At 33.1% G+C, this 21573-nt stretch overlaps 2 protein-coding genes, 1 long non-coding RNA gene and 1 pseudogene across 5 annotated transcripts in view; 3 read left to right on the plus strand and 1 right to left on the minus strand.

Annotated features, from left to right (window-relative positions):
- LOC111624961 (ataxin-10-like) overlaps positions 1 to 13450 on the minus strand; it is a 32253-nt gene extending 18803 nt beyond the window's left edge. Inside the window, exons 1-4 of the mRNA XM_023367957.1 lie at positions 12671 to 13450; positions 6739 to 6915; positions 4149 to 4231; positions 2731 to 2842 (exon numbers count right to left, since the gene is read on the minus strand). Of these exons, the coding sequence (XP_023223725.1) occupies positions 2731 to 2842; positions 4149 to 4231; positions 6739 to 6915; positions 12671 to 12822 (524 nt within the window). The 5' untranslated portion in view covers positions 12823 to 13450. The remainder of the gene's footprint in view (positions 1 to 2730; positions 2843 to 4148; positions 4232 to 6738; positions 6916 to 12670) is intronic.
- LOC111624969 (histone-lysine N-methyltransferase SETMAR-like) lies at positions 10532 to 11761 on the plus strand. Its single transcript, XM_023367975.1, has one exon. The coding sequence runs from the start codon at positions 10670 to 10672 to the stop codon at positions 11162 to 11164; it is 495 nt and encodes a 164-aa protein (XP_023223743.1). The 5' UTR covers positions 10532 to 10669; the 3' UTR covers positions 11165 to 11761.
- Positions 13451 to 16904: 3454 nt separating the features above from the next.
- Positions 16905 to 18780, plus strand: LOC111624970. 3 transcript variants are annotated; one of them, XR_002756662.1, is made up of 4 exons: positions 16905 to 17061; positions 17300 to 18221; positions 18294 to 18660; positions 18736 to 18780. It is a non-coding gene; the product is annotated as an uncharacterized LOC111624970 (long non-coding RNA). The 3 variants fall into 3 exon arrangements; XR_002756664.1 differs by lacking the exon at positions 18736 to 18780 and adding an exon at positions 17119 to 17210 and having other exon boundaries at positions 16949 to 17061; positions 18294 to 18466; XR_002756663.1 differs by lacking the exon at positions 18736 to 18780 and having other exon boundaries at positions 16927 to 17210; positions 18294 to 18466.
- A 1676-nt stretch (positions 18781 to 20456) lies between these two features.
- LOC111624962 lies at positions 20457 to 21196 on the plus strand (annotated as a pseudogene).
- The last annotated feature ends 377 nt before the right edge of the window (positions 21197 to 21573 follow it).

Genomic DNA, 21573 nt, shown 5'->3' on the forward strand with positions numbered 1-21573 from the left:
CCTTTGGTCGGCAAAAATACATTTATTGATTTTGAGGTACAAAACCCTAATCCCCTTCAAAGTAGTCTCCTTGGTAATGTATACACTTCTCCCAGCGCTCCTGCCATTGCTGGAAACACTGCTGGAAAGCATCTTTTGGAATAGCCATCAGCCGGTCCGTCGCATTCCGCATGATGTCTTCTCTTGACTAAAATTGGGTTCCTTTTAGCGGCATTTTCAGCTTGGGAAATAGCCAAAAGTCACACGGAGCCATGTCAGAAAATTACAGAGTGTGACAAACCACAGGAATGTTGTGTTTAGCGACGAAAGTCTGAATCAGATGCGCAGAATGGCCGGGTACATTATCATGATGGAGCTGCCAAGTTTTGGTTGACCACAGATCCGGTCGTTTGCATCGCACAGCATCACAAAGATGATGAAGGACCTCCTGGTAGTACTCCTTTGCGATGGTTTGGCCTTGTGGTGCATACACAAGATACACCACCCCACAGGAGTCAAAAAAACTGTCAACATGACCTTGACATTGCTGTGGACCTGCCGTGCTTTTTTTGGCCTCAAGGATTGTCCCCGAAAGCCTGCTGTATCTTGCGAATGGTTTCTACTTGGGTATTGCCAAGCTTTTGGCAAAATTTGATGCAATATCGATGTTCACGTTGTTCAGTCATTTTTCAACTTAGTGGAATCCGACAAGCGCTCACTACACGTCCTCATTCATAGACTGACTGCCAGCGATTGACGCTTCCTGCAGGCAGAAAAAATTTCAGAACTGTGCATAACTGTCCCCTCCACAACTCCACCAAAAGAGACCTCCTGTGCATCATTGGTTTACGCAGGAAAAATAAAGGTCTGATACTTTTTGAACATCTCTCGTATATAAAGGAATTGCTGCAATTAATTTCATGCATTAATTAAATCTTGTATTAAGCAAGTGATACCTGTATTAATAACAATGTGATAGGCATAAACCTAGAAGTTGATCAAGTGAACAGTATGCAAATACACTTCTTAGATGTTACCATAAAATATATGGTAACATTTAAGAAGTTTACTTTCATGCAATTTATCATAAAATAATAATGTCAAAAGATGATACTGTACAAAAGTGGACAAGAAACTTTGAAACACTAACTTGTATATACATTGTATTCTTAGATTTTACCAAACATAAATTAATTGCATTCAGAACATTACTTAAAATAGCAGTCACACACTTGTCATTCATTATACACTGATATCAATAAATCAGATTTGTGATTCACATAGCATGCAAGCATAGCTTCCCTTCTAATGTAATAAATGGCCTAGTGAAAGTTTGCTTTCTTTACACAAGTTAAAGCGATAATCTGCTGCATAACACCATCCATCCCAAAGAAACCACCACATAGGTTAATAGTAACTGGCAAATACATGCTGTATTGTTAATGCCATTTGCACATGTTAATGGCATACAGTGAACCATTAAATATTTGCCCTCTATTACACAACCTCCTGCATGCAGATAAAAAAACCAATTGAGGTAATCCATCATGCCAGAGTTTACACGATTAAACTGAGCAAAGTTGACAGTGATTTTTTCTATGCAGGGTCCACTTTAGATCAATTACAATTTACTTAAATATTACTATAATTCTTTACTTAAACATTCATCTAATTACACTGCACAGACACATTTGACATTAGATAAAAGTTTCAAAGTGCACTGGGATAAATCTTAGTGGTTTATCCCAGTAAGATATTCATCTGATGTACTGTACATATGTCAGAATTGTCACACAATATCTTATTTACATTTTGGGAAGGTATTTGAAGATCATTAATTCACAAGACTCAACTTAACCTAGATAACTAGATGGGAAAAAGTACTCAACTCATATTAGTGGAGGAAACTAATTAAAACATTTACTCATAAATTAATGTAATAGTAAATTATAGCAATTTTGTGTTCAAGTTCATGCTAAAATTAATGAAAGGTTTTTATTTTCATTTAACATTTGTTTGTTTCTTTATAGGTGTATGCAGGTATGTATGTATGTATGTATGTAATGATATGTTATGATATGTTATGATATGTTATTTCATTTTATGTAAAACATTCAATCGTGATTTAACTTTTGAAAGACATTCTTCATTTTCTCACTGTTGGATTTTTAAAGCTAAGGACGTTTCAGTTTGGAATGAAAACATTACTTTGTACTGTATTAATATTTTTGCAGCCTAAAATAAGCTTTGGAAATAAATTAGTTTAAATAAATGCTATGAGTTTACAGTTGATTTTTAGCTTTGTCATTAGAAAAAGATTAATTGTATATTGGATGAAATAAATCTTGCATTTTATTGAACCATTCCCGATACATTTTGATCACAGGGGTATATATATATATATCATCATATTGAGAACACTTTGCCTAATGCATCCAATTTTTTCCCTGATCAAAGTTTGCTGATAAAAGAATTTAGTACAAATAATTTATAGAAAATGATAGTACAGTATGTTGAAAATTACTGTTAATATATCAATACTTTTCCTATTAACTGACCAACTATTACATATGCAAAAACTTTTTGTATTAATATTTTATTCAATATTTCTCAAATTAAAGTCTTTATATTATAATTTCTTTTTTAAAAGAAACAATTGTCCTCATTAAAGTTAGTTATTTCTGAATCATTCTACATGATACTTAAACAAGATAATGTATTTATGAATTATATAAAATATAAACTTCTTACTTGAAATATTTGTATTTAATATAAAATATTTCCCATACAGCAACCTTTGCTTCATTATATTGGCAGACAAGATTACCAACAAATTGTAAACCACAAAGCAATGCCATATTTACTAAAGAAAAAATTATATATTCCAATTAAATTTATATTAAAATTTTATTATTATTTTATTCTATTAATAATTTTTAAAAAATATTAGTAGCTTAAGTTATATAATATGAGTAATTAATTTTTATTGCCTATCAAAGTGAGAGAGAAAAATTGATTTTATTTTATTTTATTGTAAAATCTAGAAAACTAAAGAATGTAATACTAATATATGAAATATTCAAATATTTTGTATATTAGTATTACATTCTTTTTTCAGTATTTCAGTTAAACTCTAATTATCCAAATTAACTGAGACCTCAGGTTGTCCAGATTTGAGAAAATCTAGATAACTGTATTTTTCCTTAAAATAGTCATTTTTTTCTATCCAAACACCCCATTTTGCATGTATGTATATAATTATGTGTAAATAAAATATTAAATGTGGAAATGTACCTACATATGAATATAGTTTATTTTCTACATTTAGAAAAAATTACTTTTATGTATACACATAAAAATTACTTTTTATACATAAAAATTACTTTTTATATATACTGTATATGCATAAAAAATAATTTTATATATATATATACTGTACATATATATGTATGCATTACATACATCCATATCTATTTATTTTTAACAAAGTTCAAGAGAAATCTAAATAATTGACAATCCAGATAATCAGCATCTGGATAATTGGAGTTATATTGTAAAACATATTAAAATATGACAAAAATAACTATTCAATATGCAAATAGAGGAAGAGTATAAAATTAGTTATGCCTTATTCCCTAATAAATTTTATTTAATATTTTAGGCACTTTTTAAAAAATATTTTAATTATAAAAGTTTAAACTTTTATAATTATAACACTCAGACATCATTTCATCTTTTCAGTATGACAAACAGCTTTCTAAGTTCAGAAGTTCAAACAAAAGTGTATGTTTCCATTTAAAACTCTGAAATTATCTTATCTCTCCATTCTTTTAGAAATTAAAAAAATCTTTTAATGCTGTTTTTGGATACTCACTAACATTTTAATTATATACAATTGATTTTGATTTTAATTTGAATGATTTTAAATATATGAACAATGGATGGTGGTCTAAATTATTCTGTATATTTAAATAAATTATTTTCAATTTATCAATCCAGGTCTACTTATAATAATTAAAATCTTATAACATTGACAATATATTAGAAACTCCTTTAATTACAAATGTAATTTGAATAATTATAGATAACATTTTATATTTAAAAGGAAATTAAAAATTCTTATTAAAGTATTTTTTTAAATTAAAATTTACTATTCATAGTTTTTTCACCTTTAGCATAATCAAATTTTCCAGAAAAATGAAATTCTAATAATTTCCCAAAAATACTAATAGCATCTTGAAAAATGTATGACCTAGAAATAAACATGCAAAATTTACATACATTAAATTTTTAATTTAAATAAATGCACAAGTTTATCTAATGAAAAATATATATATATATCAGTATAATATCTAATAAGTATATTTAAAACTTTCATATAAACTACAACACAATACATCATACATATCAGGAGTGGCCAATGAAACCACAACTGATAACACTAACCAATATGCAGCTTAGAAAATTCTATTTAAAAATAGTAAAATGTTTTTTATGTTTTATTTATGTTAGCCATTCATTGCAAATGCAATTATAAAATAAGTAAAACAGAAAACAAAATACTGAGAAGGAAATTACTAAACTTTGCACCAAAAATACAAAATGGCCACTAAACACCAAAATTATTTTTAAAACCATAAAAATACCACATCAACTGGGTTTGCCCATGTGAGCTGAACACCTCACTCTATTCATCAAATTTCAATGGACATTTTCAATTATTTTAAAGTACATTGATTTTTCTCAGGTTTTTTTTTCTTTTTTTTGATTTATAATAAATAAATTATGTAAAAATTTGCTGATTTATATTTCATAACATATTTCAACATCTCTAGAAACTTTTTAAGTAATCAGAAAAATCCATTGAAGTTTGACAAGTGTGCAATTTGGCACTAACTTTGCCTATAGATTTAACATTATAAACTTTAACCTTGTATATCGCTGGTCACAGATCAAATTTTAAAATATTGTTTGAGTCATGACTTAGATTGAAGTGAATTCTATTTATATGCAAAAAATTATTGGTTAAACAGTTAAATTGGTTAGATGGTTTTGGAGGAGTTAACTGTCATACAGACATAAGAGTCATCATAAATAGAGCTTTGCTTTGCTACACTCAACTAATAATTTCATTTAATACATTACTATTATTAATACCAGTAGAAATAAATTTTCTTGCTGAAAAGTACATAATTTTGAAGAAAAGAATATGCAGTATATATTTTCATCATTTAACATAAGCAAATTTACTATGCAACAATATTCACATATTTCTGTTGCATTTGATACTGTTCTTCAATGAATAATTGTGACAGGTAATAAATAAGTATCAAAAACTAATGAATTGAAGATACTCTTTGAAATTACCCATATATTCTCCGTAGCCATGTTACATGTAATAAATGTATAGATTTTACAAAGCTTAAAGCTTCATCTGTAGGTGATGTGTTTAATAAATTTCTAGTGATTCTAATACAATAAGTGGAATTTAAAAATAGTTGTACAGTGGATAAAATGTATGACAAAACTAATAACAGTAAAAATGGAAGATGGTTTGTTATGAAATTAATTATGAATGTAATTATATTTTCTTCGGAATTAGCACAAGGTTACTGTTGAGAACAAATCACACAGGAACTCTTTTTGAATGGAAAAAGTAGGTTTATTTTCTACGATTTAAAAGGATATGCATTTTGGGCATAATGCCCCACTTCAGTCCTATTTTATTAAATATATCAGCAAACAATTATATAAGAATTTACAGAATGTATTAAAATATATTTAAAACATGCATACAAAAGTTTTCTCAATAAATATAATTACCTAAAAAATATCATAGTGACCACTGGAATAACTAAATTATTAAAACTTTGGGTAAAATAAGTAAAACTGAAAAAAATTTAAAAAATCAATATTAAGAAATAAGTAAATAAATAAATGTAGTAAAATATTATTAAAATAATAAGATAGTATACCTGTAGAGATAAAATTATTTTTGTTAAATCATATAACATCATGGGCTATTATAAATAGAAACTAAATGACTGCTTTTTGTTTATAACATTAAAGTAACCAACTTCAAATCATACTTCAATATGCTAACAAGATCCAGAACAATATATGCTTTGAAATAGAAAATGAAAACGATGGCAAGTTAAACTTTTTAGACATCACTGTACAAAGATATGATAATTTCATCACTTTTAAAAAATATATTAAATCATGTGATAACAGAAAAGCAATCAACTTCTACTCCAGTACACCTATGTATATTAAATATATTTTAATACATTCTGTAAATTCTTATATAATTTTTTGTTGATATATTTAATAAAATTGGATTGAAGATGGGCATTACACCCAAAATGCATATCCTTTTAAATCGTAGAAAATAAACCTACTTTTTCCACTCAAAAAGAAATCTTGTGTAATTTGATCTCAACAGCAACCTTGTGCCAATTCCGAAGGAAATAGAACTAATTGAGAGAATAGTAAGAAATCAAATACTATGAATGTAATATTTAAGTGTTATTTTTTGCCATTCAAGTTTTTTTGTTTTTCTATGATGTGGATCCAAAACCTGCTACATGCTATTAAAAATTGCTCTACATGCCACAGTTTATCAACCTCTGTGCTGCAGTATTATACTTTATCTAATATTGCAGGATCCATAAAACAAATGTTACTGTTTTTTTTATTTTTGTTATGATGTATACAATTAATTTGTAAATAATGATTATAATTATTAATTAGAAATACCTGAAGATAATTTGTTGATTATTAGCAACTCCTGCAGAAGCATTTCGCAAAAATCTGAAAAGATTTGCATATAAATGTTCATTTATTAAACTACAAATTAAAGATGAGTTTTTCTGTATACAGTTATTTGCAGCTGAAATTAATTTTCCATAAAATGACCAATTTTCCAGTTTTTCTCTAAAAATAGAAAAAATATATATATATTAATATATTTAAAAAGTGATATTAAATTAACTAAAAGCAAAAATTCAATCAACTAGATTTTCATATAAATACTAAAGAATATGAACATTAATAGTACAGTAGAGCATCGTTTATCCGAATCAATTGGGGACTGGGGGTGTTCGGATAACTTATTTTTCGGATAACCAATTATGTACGAAAAAATATATTAATTTATCCCGTGTTGAAATTTTTCTCCGTTGCATGTCGCTTTGCGTTGAATTTTCGTCGATGTTAAGCCTAACGAAGACTATTGTATCGTTAAAAATTATTTTTTTATTTTGTACAAATAAAATAAATATATTGAAAAATATAAAAACAATAAAAAAATTATACTTCAGAAGTTAATTTAGTATCAAAAACGTAAAATATTTGAGTAGCCGAAGACATAGCCAAAGATTACAGCGCCACAGCACTGGCAAAAATTTAAATTTGTCGACTGGAATTCCTTCAGATAACCAACGTTTCAGATAACCGACCTTTGGATAAATGATGCTCTACTGTAGTAATAATTCAAATCAATCTTTAAAGATTAAATACCAACTAATTCTTTTTTACTTACTGAACTTTTAGAAAAATTCTTTGTTTTTAGAACTTAGTAACAGCAAAATGTTTTGTTACTTTGTGATTTAAAGAGACATATTTTTACAAACAAAATTTCCATTTATTGCTGCCATTTACTAGAAATACAGTCAGAGTCAAAAGTAAACATATACCTTCAATTTCAAGAATTAAATCAAGGCAAATAAAATTATTTATGAGAAAAGAAATAATTACTTTATAGAAATCATTATTTATACTTACAAACATCTCATGTTCTAATATTTTATAAAATTATAAATTAAATACAGTAAGACCCCACTTAATACTGCCTCGATTAACACTGATTCGATATAATGTGGTCTGCTTGAAGCCTAAAAAACTAAAAATTTACACTGATTCAAATTATCACAGCATTTCATTGATTCATATATAATACAATTATTCCCAAACATGAACCAATCAACAAAAGATGGCAATTTGTCGTAGTGCTGTACATTCTTTAAATCTATGTTTGTTAGGTGCAATTTTGGAAAAAATGTAACATCTCGGATGCAATAGGTGATATCGACTTCACTTGGCAAGAATTAACTCATAAATGCATGAATGAAGTGTGGAAGAAGTTATCCAAGAATTCTCAACAAGAAGAGCCTATCACTATCATTAAGTTGACCAAATTGTCAAGCTAATCGATACAACAGGACTAGGAGATGTAGACTAGCAGGATATTGAGGAGTTACTGCAGATTTCTGGTGAGAGCCTTACCAATGACGACCTTCAAGAACAGGCAGAACAAAGAATTCATGAACAGGAAAATATAGCAAGGTTGCAGCTGAAGTTATCATCTCTAAAACATGAATGTCAAATGTCGAACACAGCTATCTTATAAACGGCACTCAATGTTCAACATTCATGTTTTAGAGATGAAAACTTCAGCTGCAACCTCGCTAATGACTCTGAAAATGAAGAATCCAAAAAATTTATCTACAGATTTCCTTAGTAAAAGTTTGGTAACAATAACCTAAATTGCTGATCAAATTGTAGTGAATGATCCAGGTTTTGAAAGGAGTGCAAAAGCAAAATGAAGAGTTTCAGATGCAATCTCCTGCTACTGACATTTGCTTAAGGAAATAAAAAGAAAGCAATAAGTGAAACTACAGGACTATCACAAAAAAACAAGAATTTCAGAAGAGGCAGGACCTTAATCACAAAAAATGAACTTTATATTTCTGTGTGCATATGTTTATGTGTTATTTAACATATATTATTATGCAAATTAATATAAAAATAACTTAAAATTAAAGTAAAATCTGTTTATCTATGGTTGTGTGTTCCCCTTTCCCTATTTGCTCTGTGTTAAAGTGACCTCGTTTAACACTGTTTCGTTTAGCACTTTGTCGTGTAGGAACATATCCCCACATTAAGCGGGGTCTTACTGTATTTTAAAAATTTTTCTGATGTTCTTAACAAGAAAAATTACAAGTCAAAAGTCTCCATAGACTTGAATTTAACAGAAAATTGACAAACTTTGCCATCATAAAACTCAACCTGCAATCTTTGCATGCCGTACAGTGCACTTGCCAGTTGCACCACCCAGACCCTGAGCAAGTCTTTGCTTCTAGATGTATTTAAATTTAGATATAATCTAACACAGTTAATCATGGTGCTGGCTAGGGAGGACTCCTATGCCCACAGCCTAATTTAAATACATCTGAAAGTGAAGGCTTGCTTGGGGTCTGGGTGGCACAACTGGCAAATAAAACTCAACAATTAATATTTTGTCGGTCCATCTTGACTTTTTATGACTGCTTTTAGTCTTCTTGGCATAGAATGAACTAGTTTTTTTGTATTTGTAGCTGCAATAAAATTCCACATCTTTCTCAGTACTTTCAGATGTGAGTCTTTGCTTGTAAAACTTTCATTTCTCAATTTATTCTTCATTATCCCCATAAATGTTCAATTGGATCTAAATCTGGTGATTGTGGTGATAAATATAATTGTTTTGATATTTGATGCAGGAGACATTGCTTCACAATTTGAGCCATATTTTTTGGATTATTGTCTTGCTGAAAGATCCAGGAGTTTCACAGACCTAATTTAATTATGTTTTTGTTTAAATTTGTTTCGGTATGTTTAAATAGCCAAAATAATCTGTTTTACAGTCTATAAAAGCAAGTTCTACTACACCTGAAGCTGACATACATCCCCAAACCATTTGGGATCCTCCACCATACTTTATAGTAAACACTAAATTCTTCACTGAAGTTCAGAATTTGTAGTCCTCTAAACTTTTGAATGTTTTTGAGATGTAAATACCTCAATCATCAGTAAATAATACATTTTCCTAATATTATAAAGAACATCTTTGAATCTTTTTGCAAATAACAAACATTTGTGACAATTTCTTTTACTCATTGTTGGCTTTTTTTCTTAATGCTCTGCCATGAAATCCATAGGAATTGTATTCTCCTGATGATAATTGCACTTACTGGTGATCCTTTCACATCAGAGATTTCATGTGCAGATTTAACAGCAGTAATCGTAATGTTGGAATTCTGTTTAATTTCTCGAAATACAGTATGGATGTCTGCATTTGATAGCTTCCTGGGTCATCCTAAACAAGAGAACATTTTAACATATTCTGTAAAAAATATCTTGTCACAATATCTTGAATTGTTGTCAGACTTCTCTTGACATTTCTTCCAATTTCTCTTAGTAACTTATCTTCATTTTTTAAATGCATAATCATTTTTTTTTCCTCAGATGTTTCTTTATGACATAACTCATGATAATAATAAGGGTTATAACATGTTATGTTAACTAAAGTTATTAATGTGCTTTCTCACCACACCGGGTTGTATATACTTCACAACTATCTACAATTAACCAGTAACCGGTGCGGTTACTGGTTATTTACAATGATAAAATATAACTAAAGTTATATTTAAAGTTATATCATTGTAATTTTGTCATATATAATAATATTAGGTTGGGGAAAAAGAAATCCATTATTTTGTCACTAGATGGCTGTAGTGATACATATCTCATAAAATATTGATGACACAAGTTCAGACTTGTGCTTATTGGAAAAGTGACATTCTGTACTAAAAAAAATTCTTTTACAGTTTTTTGATTGGTCAATTCAGTTGTGAGTTATAGGGTGTAAAAGATGGAAGTTAACAAAGAGAAAATTAGGTATGTTTTACAATTTTGCTTCAATAAAGGCGAAAATGCAAGCCAGGCAGCTGAAATTGTGAATGGTGTTTATGGTCCTGATACTGTCACAGCCAATTATGTGCAATTTTGGTTTCGTCAGTTCCGTTCTGGTAATTTCGATGTTAAAGATGCACCTCGCACAGGTAGGCCCGTTGTCGAAAATGTCAATAAAATCATGGAAATGATAGAAGTAGACTGGCACGTTAGCACTCGTAGCATTGCCCAGGAGCTAAAGATTGACCATAAAACAGTTCTAAACCATCTGAATAAAGCTGGATTCAAAAAGAAGCTTGATGTTTGGGTGCCACATGAATTGACGGAAGAAAACATTATGGATCGAATTTCCATCTGCGAAGCCTTGGCCAAACGGAACGAAATCGACCCATTTCTTAAACGGATGGTGACTGGGGATGAGAAATGGGTTACATATGGCAATATTGTGCGATAACGATCGTGGTCAGTGTGGTGAAGCGGCTCAAACGGTGGCTAAACCAGGACTAACAGCCAGGAAGGTTTTGCTGTGCATTTGGCGGGACTGGAAAGGAATCATCTACTATGAGCTGCTTCCATATGGCCAAACACTAAATTCGGACCTCTACTGTCAACAATTGGACCGTTTGAAGCTAGCGATTGATCAGAAGCAGCCAGAATTGGCTAACAGAAGAGGTGTTGTACTTCATCACAACAACGCCAGGCCACACACATCTATAGTGACTCGCCAGAAATTCCAGGAGCTTGGTTGGGAAGTTTTGATGCATCCACCTTATAGTCCAGACCTGGCACCAAGCGATTACCATCTTTTTTTATCATTACAAAATTTCCTCGGTGATAAGAAATTGGCATCAAGAGAGGATTGCGAAAATCACTTAGTCAAGTTTTTCGCCAATAGGGAGCAGGGCTTCTACGAGAGAGGAATTATGAAGTTACCTTTAAAATGGCAACAAATTATAAAACAAAACGGTGCATATTTGATCCAAGTCGAACAACCGAAACCATGTTAAATAAAGACTTGAAATGAACGTAAAAATAATGGATTTCTTTTTCCCCAACCTAATATCATTGTATTATATAGTAATATCATTGTAGTTATATCATTGTATTTTACAATGATATAACTAAAGTTATATTTTATCATTGTATCAAAGTTATATTTTATCATTGTTTTCAATGAAAATATCACTCTTTGAACAACAATGCAATTTCAAAACTAAGTCAGCAAGTGAGTGCACACTATACAATCACTTTTGACTCAGATTTTCTACCTTTAATCTCAAATATGCAAGAAATTCCTTTGCAAATCATGATATACAACTTCTAATGATATGAATTTTAAGAATATAGATTTATACAATTATTTAAAATAAAAATTCCTAGTTAATTTAACATGTCAGATTTTTCACATATTAACTTATATAAGGAAGCATGTATATTCACTTTTGACTCCGATTGTATATGTAACAAAGAGGATAAACAATAAACATGACTTGACAGCAAAGTCATTATAACTTAATTGTTGGTCAGTTATAATAACTATGCAGTCATGTTTTAAGTGGGATTAACATAATTATGTGGATGTGTTTTAATAGACAGAAAATGCTTATAAAATGCAATATATACTATCAATATGTAATGATCAATATATCTTATAACAATTATACTGAGTGTAGTCTTAACAACAACCAATATAACTTATATTTTCATCTCTACTTATAGTACACATATATAGAGAGTTGCGATCATAATGTGCAAATTAAAAAGAAGATAGATTGAAACTTTTACCTTTATTTTTATCTGTACGTCGTAATCGTCTAAGTCTATTATATATTTAGTGTATTACTAAATTAGAATTCGAAAATATGTTATATTGGTCGTCCTTAAAACTACACTCGACCCAATAAATAATAATAGAATACACGTATTTTAAGATAAAAAAAAAAAAACGTGCTTTCCCTACCTATTATCAATTATTTTAAGAGCTTCTATGACATTTTTGAGTAAAGTGGAAATTGCATTTAAATCTTGAAATATTATTTCATCATTATCTACGTCTGAAATGCTTAAATTGTTAAACTGGTGAATAGCATACAACATATTATCCTCTGCCATATTGTGTTTATTCTTTTTTCTATCTGTCACGGAGATTTATTTTCCAAAGACGTTTCTAACACGTGTTTCTAATACTGTACCTTTAATTTCCGATCAGTTTAAAAGTAGAAACGTTTCCATCCGGTAGAGGGAGCTTAACCATAATACTATAGGCTGCGTTTCTTTACGCAGCGCTCGAGAAGCGCCTTACAGAGAACACACTGAAACTTGTTTCTAATTGGCCAACACTGCTCGTGACGTCATTTCGTCACACTCTCGCTGCATAAAGAAACGCGGGGGTACTGTGATCGATCTCACAATCATCCAGACTTTAACACCCATATATTGGGCAAGAACAGACCTCTCACCTAGACAGCACGTGCAGGCCCTCGAACGTTACGTAGCACGCACACATCGATTTGACTGATTGCGGACAAGAGTTCATCGGAGAAAAGGTGACCAGCCAGAATCTCCATATCAGAGAAGGAAAGAAAAAAAGAAAGTGATCAAAAAGTATCGGGAATGGTTCATTTAAAGTGCACGCGTGCAAGATGATGCTGTCATCATTTAGTGATTTCCATCAACATCTTTTTTTTTAGGGATTCGCCAGGCCCTCAATGGGGCGGCCGGCTGTAAAGGGACGGGACCCGACATATCCGGTCGGACTCTCTCTCCCACGGATATTAGCCTCGGATAATATATAGAATAGGCTAGAATAAGATATAGTAATCTTTATACTGTATATAAAATTGCTTGTCCTGACTGACTGACTCACTGATTCATCATCGCCCAGAGCAAACCGCTGGATCTAGAGAGGTGAAATTTGGTACACAGTTAGGGTACGCCATTGCAATGCACACTAAGAATGGATTTTTAGAAATTCCCCCGCGGGGGGTGAGGGAGAGCATTAAGGCTTAACCGGAAGAACGGATACTACTGTACTATTTTAGATGCGATTTTTTGTTTTTATCTGTGTTTTAGTAGGGTCGCCATTGCAATGCACACTAAGAATGGATTTTTTGAAATTCCCCCGCGAGGGGTGGGGGAGAGCATTAAGGCTTAACCGGAAGAACGCCTTCTACTGTACTATTTTAGGTGCGATTTTTTGTTTTCAACTACGTTTAGTCTTCATTGAGTACTTAGGTGTATTAAACTAATAACATTTCAGACACTGTTATAAATATTTTTATCTATTTCGATTTTAAAAATGTTCGAACCGTTTTAAATTCAAATTTGTTCGATTACAGAACGATTGTAAACATTCCAGAAAATTGATCAAATTGAAAATAGTTCGTTTGATTCTCGGCAATTCTCTTCAGTGGTAGATGTTATATAACAATTACTATGGTTATTGAAATATTGAATGTAAATGGGGTTTGCTTGCAAAACCTCCGCGGACGAAGTCGCGGGTAACAGCTAGTTTTCATATATAATTTTATGAAATATCTCATATAATATTGGCTTTAATGAATTAAATGTTTATTGCTTATAGTACTTCGTTGGTTGAGTACATCACGTCCGCCTCTCTTATTTCCCTCCTCAGTCCTTAACCGTATAATCCCGCATACGTGGCCGCTCGAGTGTATACAAACGGTTCCTGTGAGAAAAAAGTCACAGGCAGGAATGGAGAGTCGGGAGTCGAGGGGTTGAATCTTTTTTTTTTTTTTTATTATGGGAATCGGAGTCGATTTTAGGGGGTCGATTTATCCGTCCCCAAACACCTATGGTGATCTCGAATATCTCGTCTCGTCCGAAGGAAAATTATTTTCTTAGGTAGTGTGCAAAATTTCAAGATTTTGTATAAAGCAATTGCTGCAATATAAGCATTCGAAAAGTGCAAAAATCTGCGAAAAAAGCTGTATTTTCTTCTCGTTTTTCTTCATCCGGCACTGCAGACGCTCGTAGAGAGAGAAACCACTGGGTTCACAAAGCTCAAATTTTAAACTTAAGCTTCTCTCGTTATCAGTGAGATGCTGGCGAAACTTCCGGGTCTGTAGGTCAAAGTTTATGAATATTATTCATGGAGCTAATTCAGTTTGACGGCTTCATTTTATGCTTATAAAATGCATTTTATTCAAAATGATACAAAAGCTCAAATTTATGCCAATTAAAACTTTTTATTACGGTTTTACTAAACGGTGTTCAGTAACATGATGATAAGTTAAAATATATTTTGATATAAACGTAGATGACGTCATCGTTTCGTTACATCATTGCTTATAACATCAAAGTTGACGGCAATTTTTCCTCTGCAGCGATTTTGCTAAATTGTATGATAATAGGCCTACAGTAACATATAAGTGGACTGTCTATTTTCATGCCGTCCTCATCCCGAACAGTTTGTAGATATCTATCCTTTCCGAATGTTCTATCATAACACAACACAAGACCCTCTGTTCTATCTATAAGGAGATAGCCCGATGTAATAAGCACAGGATTGTAAGGAGTGAGGAAATTGTAGGCTTTTAGAGGAACCCTACAATTTCCTTACTCCTTAGAAATGAATCGTAGGCGTTATTTTCATTTCTAAGGAGTGAGGAAATTGTAGGGTTCCTCTAAAAGCCTACAATTTCCTCATAGTTTCCTCATTAGCCTTCGTAGTTAACTTCAATGAGACAGACTCTATTTCGTCAGGCTGGAGAGCGTATAAAAAGTTATAAGTGAAGGTTTCTTCTTCCAATTGTCAGATTAGTAATATCTATCACGTCTTTCTTAATTATGGATAATTAACAGAGACCGAGATTAAAATAGTTCTCTTTATTTCGCCTATTTCGGATTGGTCCCTATTCGCGCTCACGGCTTCAGTGTCTCCAACATAACGAACAAAAGGTTAGTTCGTGATAATATACTTTTGTTATCCACAATGATGGATATAGTGCACAATTTGTACACATCTTAATGGTGTAGTTTCTACATATCAGTCTCTTGCACTTACTGGCATGTTTTCTTTTGTTTATTTTTGATGGGAAAATGCCTTTTCTCGAAATTATGAACTCCTTTTTACCTTTCAGAAGGATTTTAACTTCGATATTCTGCTTCATAACACGACAAAGATCAAAATTTAGTTTTCATCGTAAATATTTTCACAAACAAACGATAACTACGAGCGATTGTCTATTGTGACATGGTCACAATGCCGGACTGCAATTCTTAATCATATTTTGAAATCATTTAATTCAAAATACCTCAAGCTAATAGGGGCTTGCCCCTGTACATTACACTTTTCCGTTAAGAATAGTCATCTGTTAACTGACGTTTTGAATTGAAAAAACGAGACTTTCGGTTTGAATCAGAAGATCATATAGACCTATAGTTAATTGGGGCCTCCTGTCTCTAAAGTTTCCACATCTGGTCTCGGATTTCATATAATTCCGTTCTCTAGGTTAAGACATGCGGACGGACGACAATGACAAAATTTGGAAATAAATGTAGCATTCCACCCAAAGCAAAATTGTCGCGTTGTAAGTAAAAAAAATTCTCAGCGGTCAGGAAATAAAATATCATGGCATGAGAGGTACGAGCGAAAGTTTCAAAGTTGGATCAACACTTGCGGACGTGTCAAATTGATTAAGCGATCACATTAAGAATTTAGGGGAGAGATCCTTTAAAAAGTCAGAAATTCAAGGAGAAAGAATGATCGTTTCCCCCTAGCTCAGTCTGTTTATCCTCTGTGTCGAGATCCCCGTTGTCTCGGACTTAATTTTCGTTCGGCCGTATTATAAAGGTTTTTCGGTATTTTTAATATTAACTTTATCCAGTTTGATGTTGCATTAATAGGCGAAACGGTGACCCGACGGCGACCGAGGAATCTTTCCGCAAACCGAAATAATATTGGGCGAAATCCTAAGAATTTGATTTATTTCATGCCATTGTCGAAAATGGACGAAAAAGATATTTATTCGAACGAATTTCGGATATGGTCAAGCCTCGAGACGTAGAATTTAAAAAGATCGTCTTTTATCTCTCCACAGTCGACATTCTGCACCATGTAAATGCAGAAGATAATTTATTTGTCAAATTTAAAAAAGAAAAATAATTATAAATTAATTAATTAAAAAAAATTTTTAAAATTCTAATTTTTACGAAATTCGAACATTGTTGACGCGTTTTTTAACGTTTGTTCGAAATACGTCACACATGACGAATCGCAGTTCGATTGTGTTTCTCGTTGCTGTCGGACGTGCTTTTCTTTCGCTCTTGGATTGCGTGCTGTTTTCTGCGGTTTCGTGCCTTTTACAGAGAAGATTGAAGATTTTTTAGGTAAGTCTTAGTCCTTATTGATCCTAGACGTAAGAATTTATTTAATATTACTTGGAGAATCGGTCCCAGAAGACATCTCGGCACATCGTTCGATGGTCGACCGTTTGCGCTTCGGATTCGAATCTTTTAGATTTAAAAAGGCGGCTGCGGTGAGCAGTTTGCTTTTACTCGGAAGAATTTAAGCATTAATTTAAGCTTTTGTTTTCACTGGACTAATTGCAAATTTTCTTTTTTACAGGATGAAGACGTTGGTGCGTTGTTGGAGGCGGTTCCGGCGGAGGCAGGCGGTGGCGCCGGAGGGAGAGGGTTCCTCGGACGACGCGGAACGAGTCTGTCGTTCCGTGCCGTTGGAGGAGCGAGGGCTCGACGAGCGACAGGCAGCGGGTGAAGAAGACCTTCGCCAAGTGCGCGTGGCGTGGCATCCTCCCGGAGTCGGGATGATGCGACGCTACACCCTGGGTCCAGTGCGCTTGGCCGAGGTCTTCGGGGGTCATCCGGCCACAGACCTTGCTGTGGAGGATGTCGAAAGTGACAGCTCGTCCGAGCTGACACTTTCTGTTTGGTCGTGTTCTGCCCGTTCGTCCGCGACGGCGACGCCACCGCCTTGCCGAAGTCGGGACGGGGAGGAGTCGGAGGAGAGAGCCCCCGAAGTCGAGGGACCGTGCTGTCCGTGGTTTTGTTGCTGCGGACGGCTGCGGTTGCCTTGGCCTAGGCGGTGATCTTCTTCGATTTCCTCTTCTTCACCCGGATGCGACTTTCTTACCGGATTCGACACTTTTCACCCGGACATGACACTTTTTAACGGACGTGACCTCTCTTACCCGGACGTGACCCACGGACTTGACACGTTTCTTCACCGGACGCGACATTCGGCCGACCTTTCTTCCCAAACAGCTGTTATGAGGATTGAGCTTCCGGTTAGGGTTCGTTAGGTTAGCCTAGGCTAGCCTAACGAACCCTTCGCTCTTCTCATAACACTGTTCGGGAAGAAAGGCTGTCTGATTAAGGTAATAATCTTGACCTTAGGTAATAAATGAATAAACTTCTCGTTTTCTCACTGCCTTTGTGTTTTGTAGGAACATTTGGGAGGGAGAAGAATCTCCCTCCCCAACTTTACCACGAAGAGGACCATTTATCGTACAAGTGAATATTTTCCGATGGTAAGAACTCTTTCGTTTCATTTCTTAACACATCTTATTCTCGTATCGTAATTTACTGTTTTCTGTTTATAGACGTGCCGAAGATGTTCTTCGATCACACACATACACACACACGCACGGACATAACACCACTGTACACGAAGATATACACCGTTTAACCTTTACTCGAATTCTCGCACTCACGCACTTACACGTCAAGCGCCTCGTTCTGTGTAATTCCACACAATGAAACAACCCGAACACACGCTTCCCACAAATCCAACCCCTGGGTCCTCGTCCCGGGAAGTGGAAACGCCAATTTTAAAGATTAAAAGACTTTAAATTGGCGGCCGAAGGGGCTCTGGTAATCACACATCTTGCATCGATTAAATGGAATTTCAGACATTAGCATCAATAATCGTTTGGTGATGAATTGGGAAGGAGAGGAATCCTGTACCAAGTATTAAACATTGTTTTTCCCACTATGTTTTGTTTTTGTGGCTTTTTTTTTAATCGTGGTCTCAAACTTTTTCAGGCAAATTGCAAGGAATAATTTGTTGTATATGAATTTTTTTTTTTTTTGAAATACGAAAATAAATTTTTACTTCACATTTGTTTATGGTTATTTTAATACTTAAACAACAACATATTTACAGGATTTCAATTAATTTTAATGGGAAGTTTGAAAACCAGATGGTTTCAAACTTTTTTCCAGGATTGCATATATAAAAGCATTTTAACTTGAATTTAACAAAAAAGTTTACAAGTTTAGCATGCATAAATCATTTAAAAAACGCGGAGAAACGAGAACGTGTACAGCGAAGTTCACCAAAATTGTGCACTAAGTGACAGCTGCGAGGAAGAGGTAGTCAACCTTCTACCGCAGGGCACAATTTGCCCTGCGGTAGAAGGTTGACTACCTCTTCCTCGCACGTAGCCAACCTATGCCCGCGGGCACCATTGCGCCCGCCGATTATTTTGTGCGCCCCCGCCGTTTTGCGATCACGATAAAAATATTTCAGTTTTCAATAAAATGCTATGTAAAAGTTTTCTTATTTTTAATGATTATCCACACAAAAGTAGAAATGGCATCCAATACAGATAAAAGAACAAAGCGAAATGCAAATGATCTCTTTTTCCCATTGTGCCAAATCTTCGCCAACCTAATTTCCCATACCTAAAATGAAATAAACTGTTTCATTTTTATGGTTGCCATGACAACAAAGACATTTGTCTCGTGAGAGCCAGACAGTAGTGTGGTTTGTGCTGTGAGGTAAATGTTCATTCGAGGTATCTACTTCATTATTTATTCATAATTATATGCTCATATTTTTTGTATACTGTTTCCTCTTTCGTTGTTTTTAAATACTTCCTTATGTTTACCCCAAAATGAGTGGATCAAGTAAAAGATAACAGACCTATAATTTTAATACTTAGTGGGGAGGATTCATATTGCTTTGTCAATTTAAAAGACAAATGCATTTGTTTGTTGTGTGGAAATAGCGTCGCCGAAAAAACAATGTTGAATGTCATTTTCTGACAATTCATGCTACTTTTAATACGAACTATCCACTTAAATCTGAAATAAGAGAGAAGAAAATAGATCAACTAAAATCAAATGTCTGCTCAACAGTCAGTTTTCACTAGGCCTGTGTTAAAATCTAAAAATGCCACTATTGCTTCTTTAAAAATTTCTCACATAAAAAGAAGAAAAAGCCTTTCCAGGATGGTGAGTTGTTAAAAGAAGCATTTCTTACTGGCACCGATTGCTTATTTGAGGGATTTTCCAACAAACGTGAGAGATCATGTCAGCAATACAAGACTTACAGTTGTCAGATAACACCGTTACAAGAAGAATACAAGCCATTTGAAAGGGCATGCAAACTCAGAGTGATTTGGAAATATGTGAGTGGTTCTCATTTCAATTTGACGAGTCTACCGACATATCAGACACAGCACAGTTAGCAGTTATGGTGAAAATGGTATTTAGTGACTTTACTGTAAAAGATCTATTAAAAATATTACCCATGAAAGGACGAACAACAGGTGAGGATATCTATAAAATATTTATAACATATGTAAAGTCGATGGATATGCCTCTCCAGAAGTTGTCTGCGATAACCACTGATGGAGCACCAGCAATGGTTGATAATGTCAATGGATTTATTGCCCGTTGCATAAAAGATAAATAATTTCAAAATTTTATGTCATATAACTGTATTATCCACCAGAAGTTTTGTGTGATAAAATACTACCCTTCAGACATGTAATAAAAATAATTGCAAAAATAGTCAACTTAATTCGCACAGCTCCTTTGCAATACCGCCTTTTCAAGGCCCTATTAGAAAATCTGAAGATCCTGATCTCATTCTGCATACTGAAGTACGTTGGCTCAGTAAAGGCAAAGTTCTTGCTAGATTTGTAAATTTAATTGAAGAAATAAAAAATTATCTCAATTCCAAACATCAACATTTTTTGAACTAACAGACCCTAGTTGGCTAGCAGATTTGGCTTTTTTCACAGACATAAGGGAAAAACTGAATTATTTAAACTTAGAGCTGCAGGGAAAGGACAAACATATAGCTTCAATGATAAGGTCTATAAACTCATTTAAAGCTAAGCTGGTTTTGTGGATATCACATCTGAAGATGAAGTCCTTTGTGCATTTTCCAAATATGAAAAAAATAATAGGCGATGGTGAAATTGACTTATCAACATTTGTTATCAACCTTCAGTTACTTCAAGACCAGTTTGAAAATCGCTTTCAACAGTTTAATATCATTGAGCCAATTGTCACCTTTTTTGTCAATCCTTTTACTTACCAAGTAAATGTAACTGAACTAGCTACATATATTTCAGAGCTTGTTCAAGTAAGGACAGAAGAACTGGAGATAGAAATTTTGGATCTTCAGAACGACATTGTCCTAAAATCCTTTATATNAGCCAATTGTCACCTTTTTTGTCAATCCTTTTACTTACCAAGTAAATGTAACTGAACTAGCTACATATATTTCAGAGCTTGTTCAAGTAAGGACAGAAGAACTGGAGATAAAAATTTTAGATCTTCAGAACGACATTGTCCTAAAATCCTTTGTATCAGATGAGAATTTCTGGAATATAGTTGAAAGAAACAATTTTCCATTCTTGAAAAGAGCAGCATATAAAATAAAGTCGTTTTTCGGTTCCACTTACTTGTGTGAATCATTGTTTTCGACAATGAATATCATAAAATCAAAGTACAAATCAAGACTTACAGATGAACACCTTGACAATTGCTTACGAGCAAGAAAATCATCATATTCTCCTAATTACGAAGCAATAGCCAATGAAATGCAATGCCAAAAATCACATTGATTTATATTTATATTTTTTA

This window comes from Centruroides sculpturatus, unplaced genomic scaffold (assembly GCF_000671375.1).
Source record: "Centruroides sculpturatus isolate CEXI.00-Female unplaced genomic scaffold, Cexi_2.0 scaffold371, whole genome shotgun sequence".
NCBI lineage: Eukaryota > Metazoa > Arthropoda > Arachnida > Scorpiones > Buthidae > Centruroides > Centruroides sculpturatus.

Coding starts and splice junctions, on each gene's coding strand:
- LOC111624969 (XM_023367975.1), top strand. CDS start 10,670: ATGGAAGTTAACAAAGAGAAAATTAGGTATGTTTTACAATTTTGCTTC.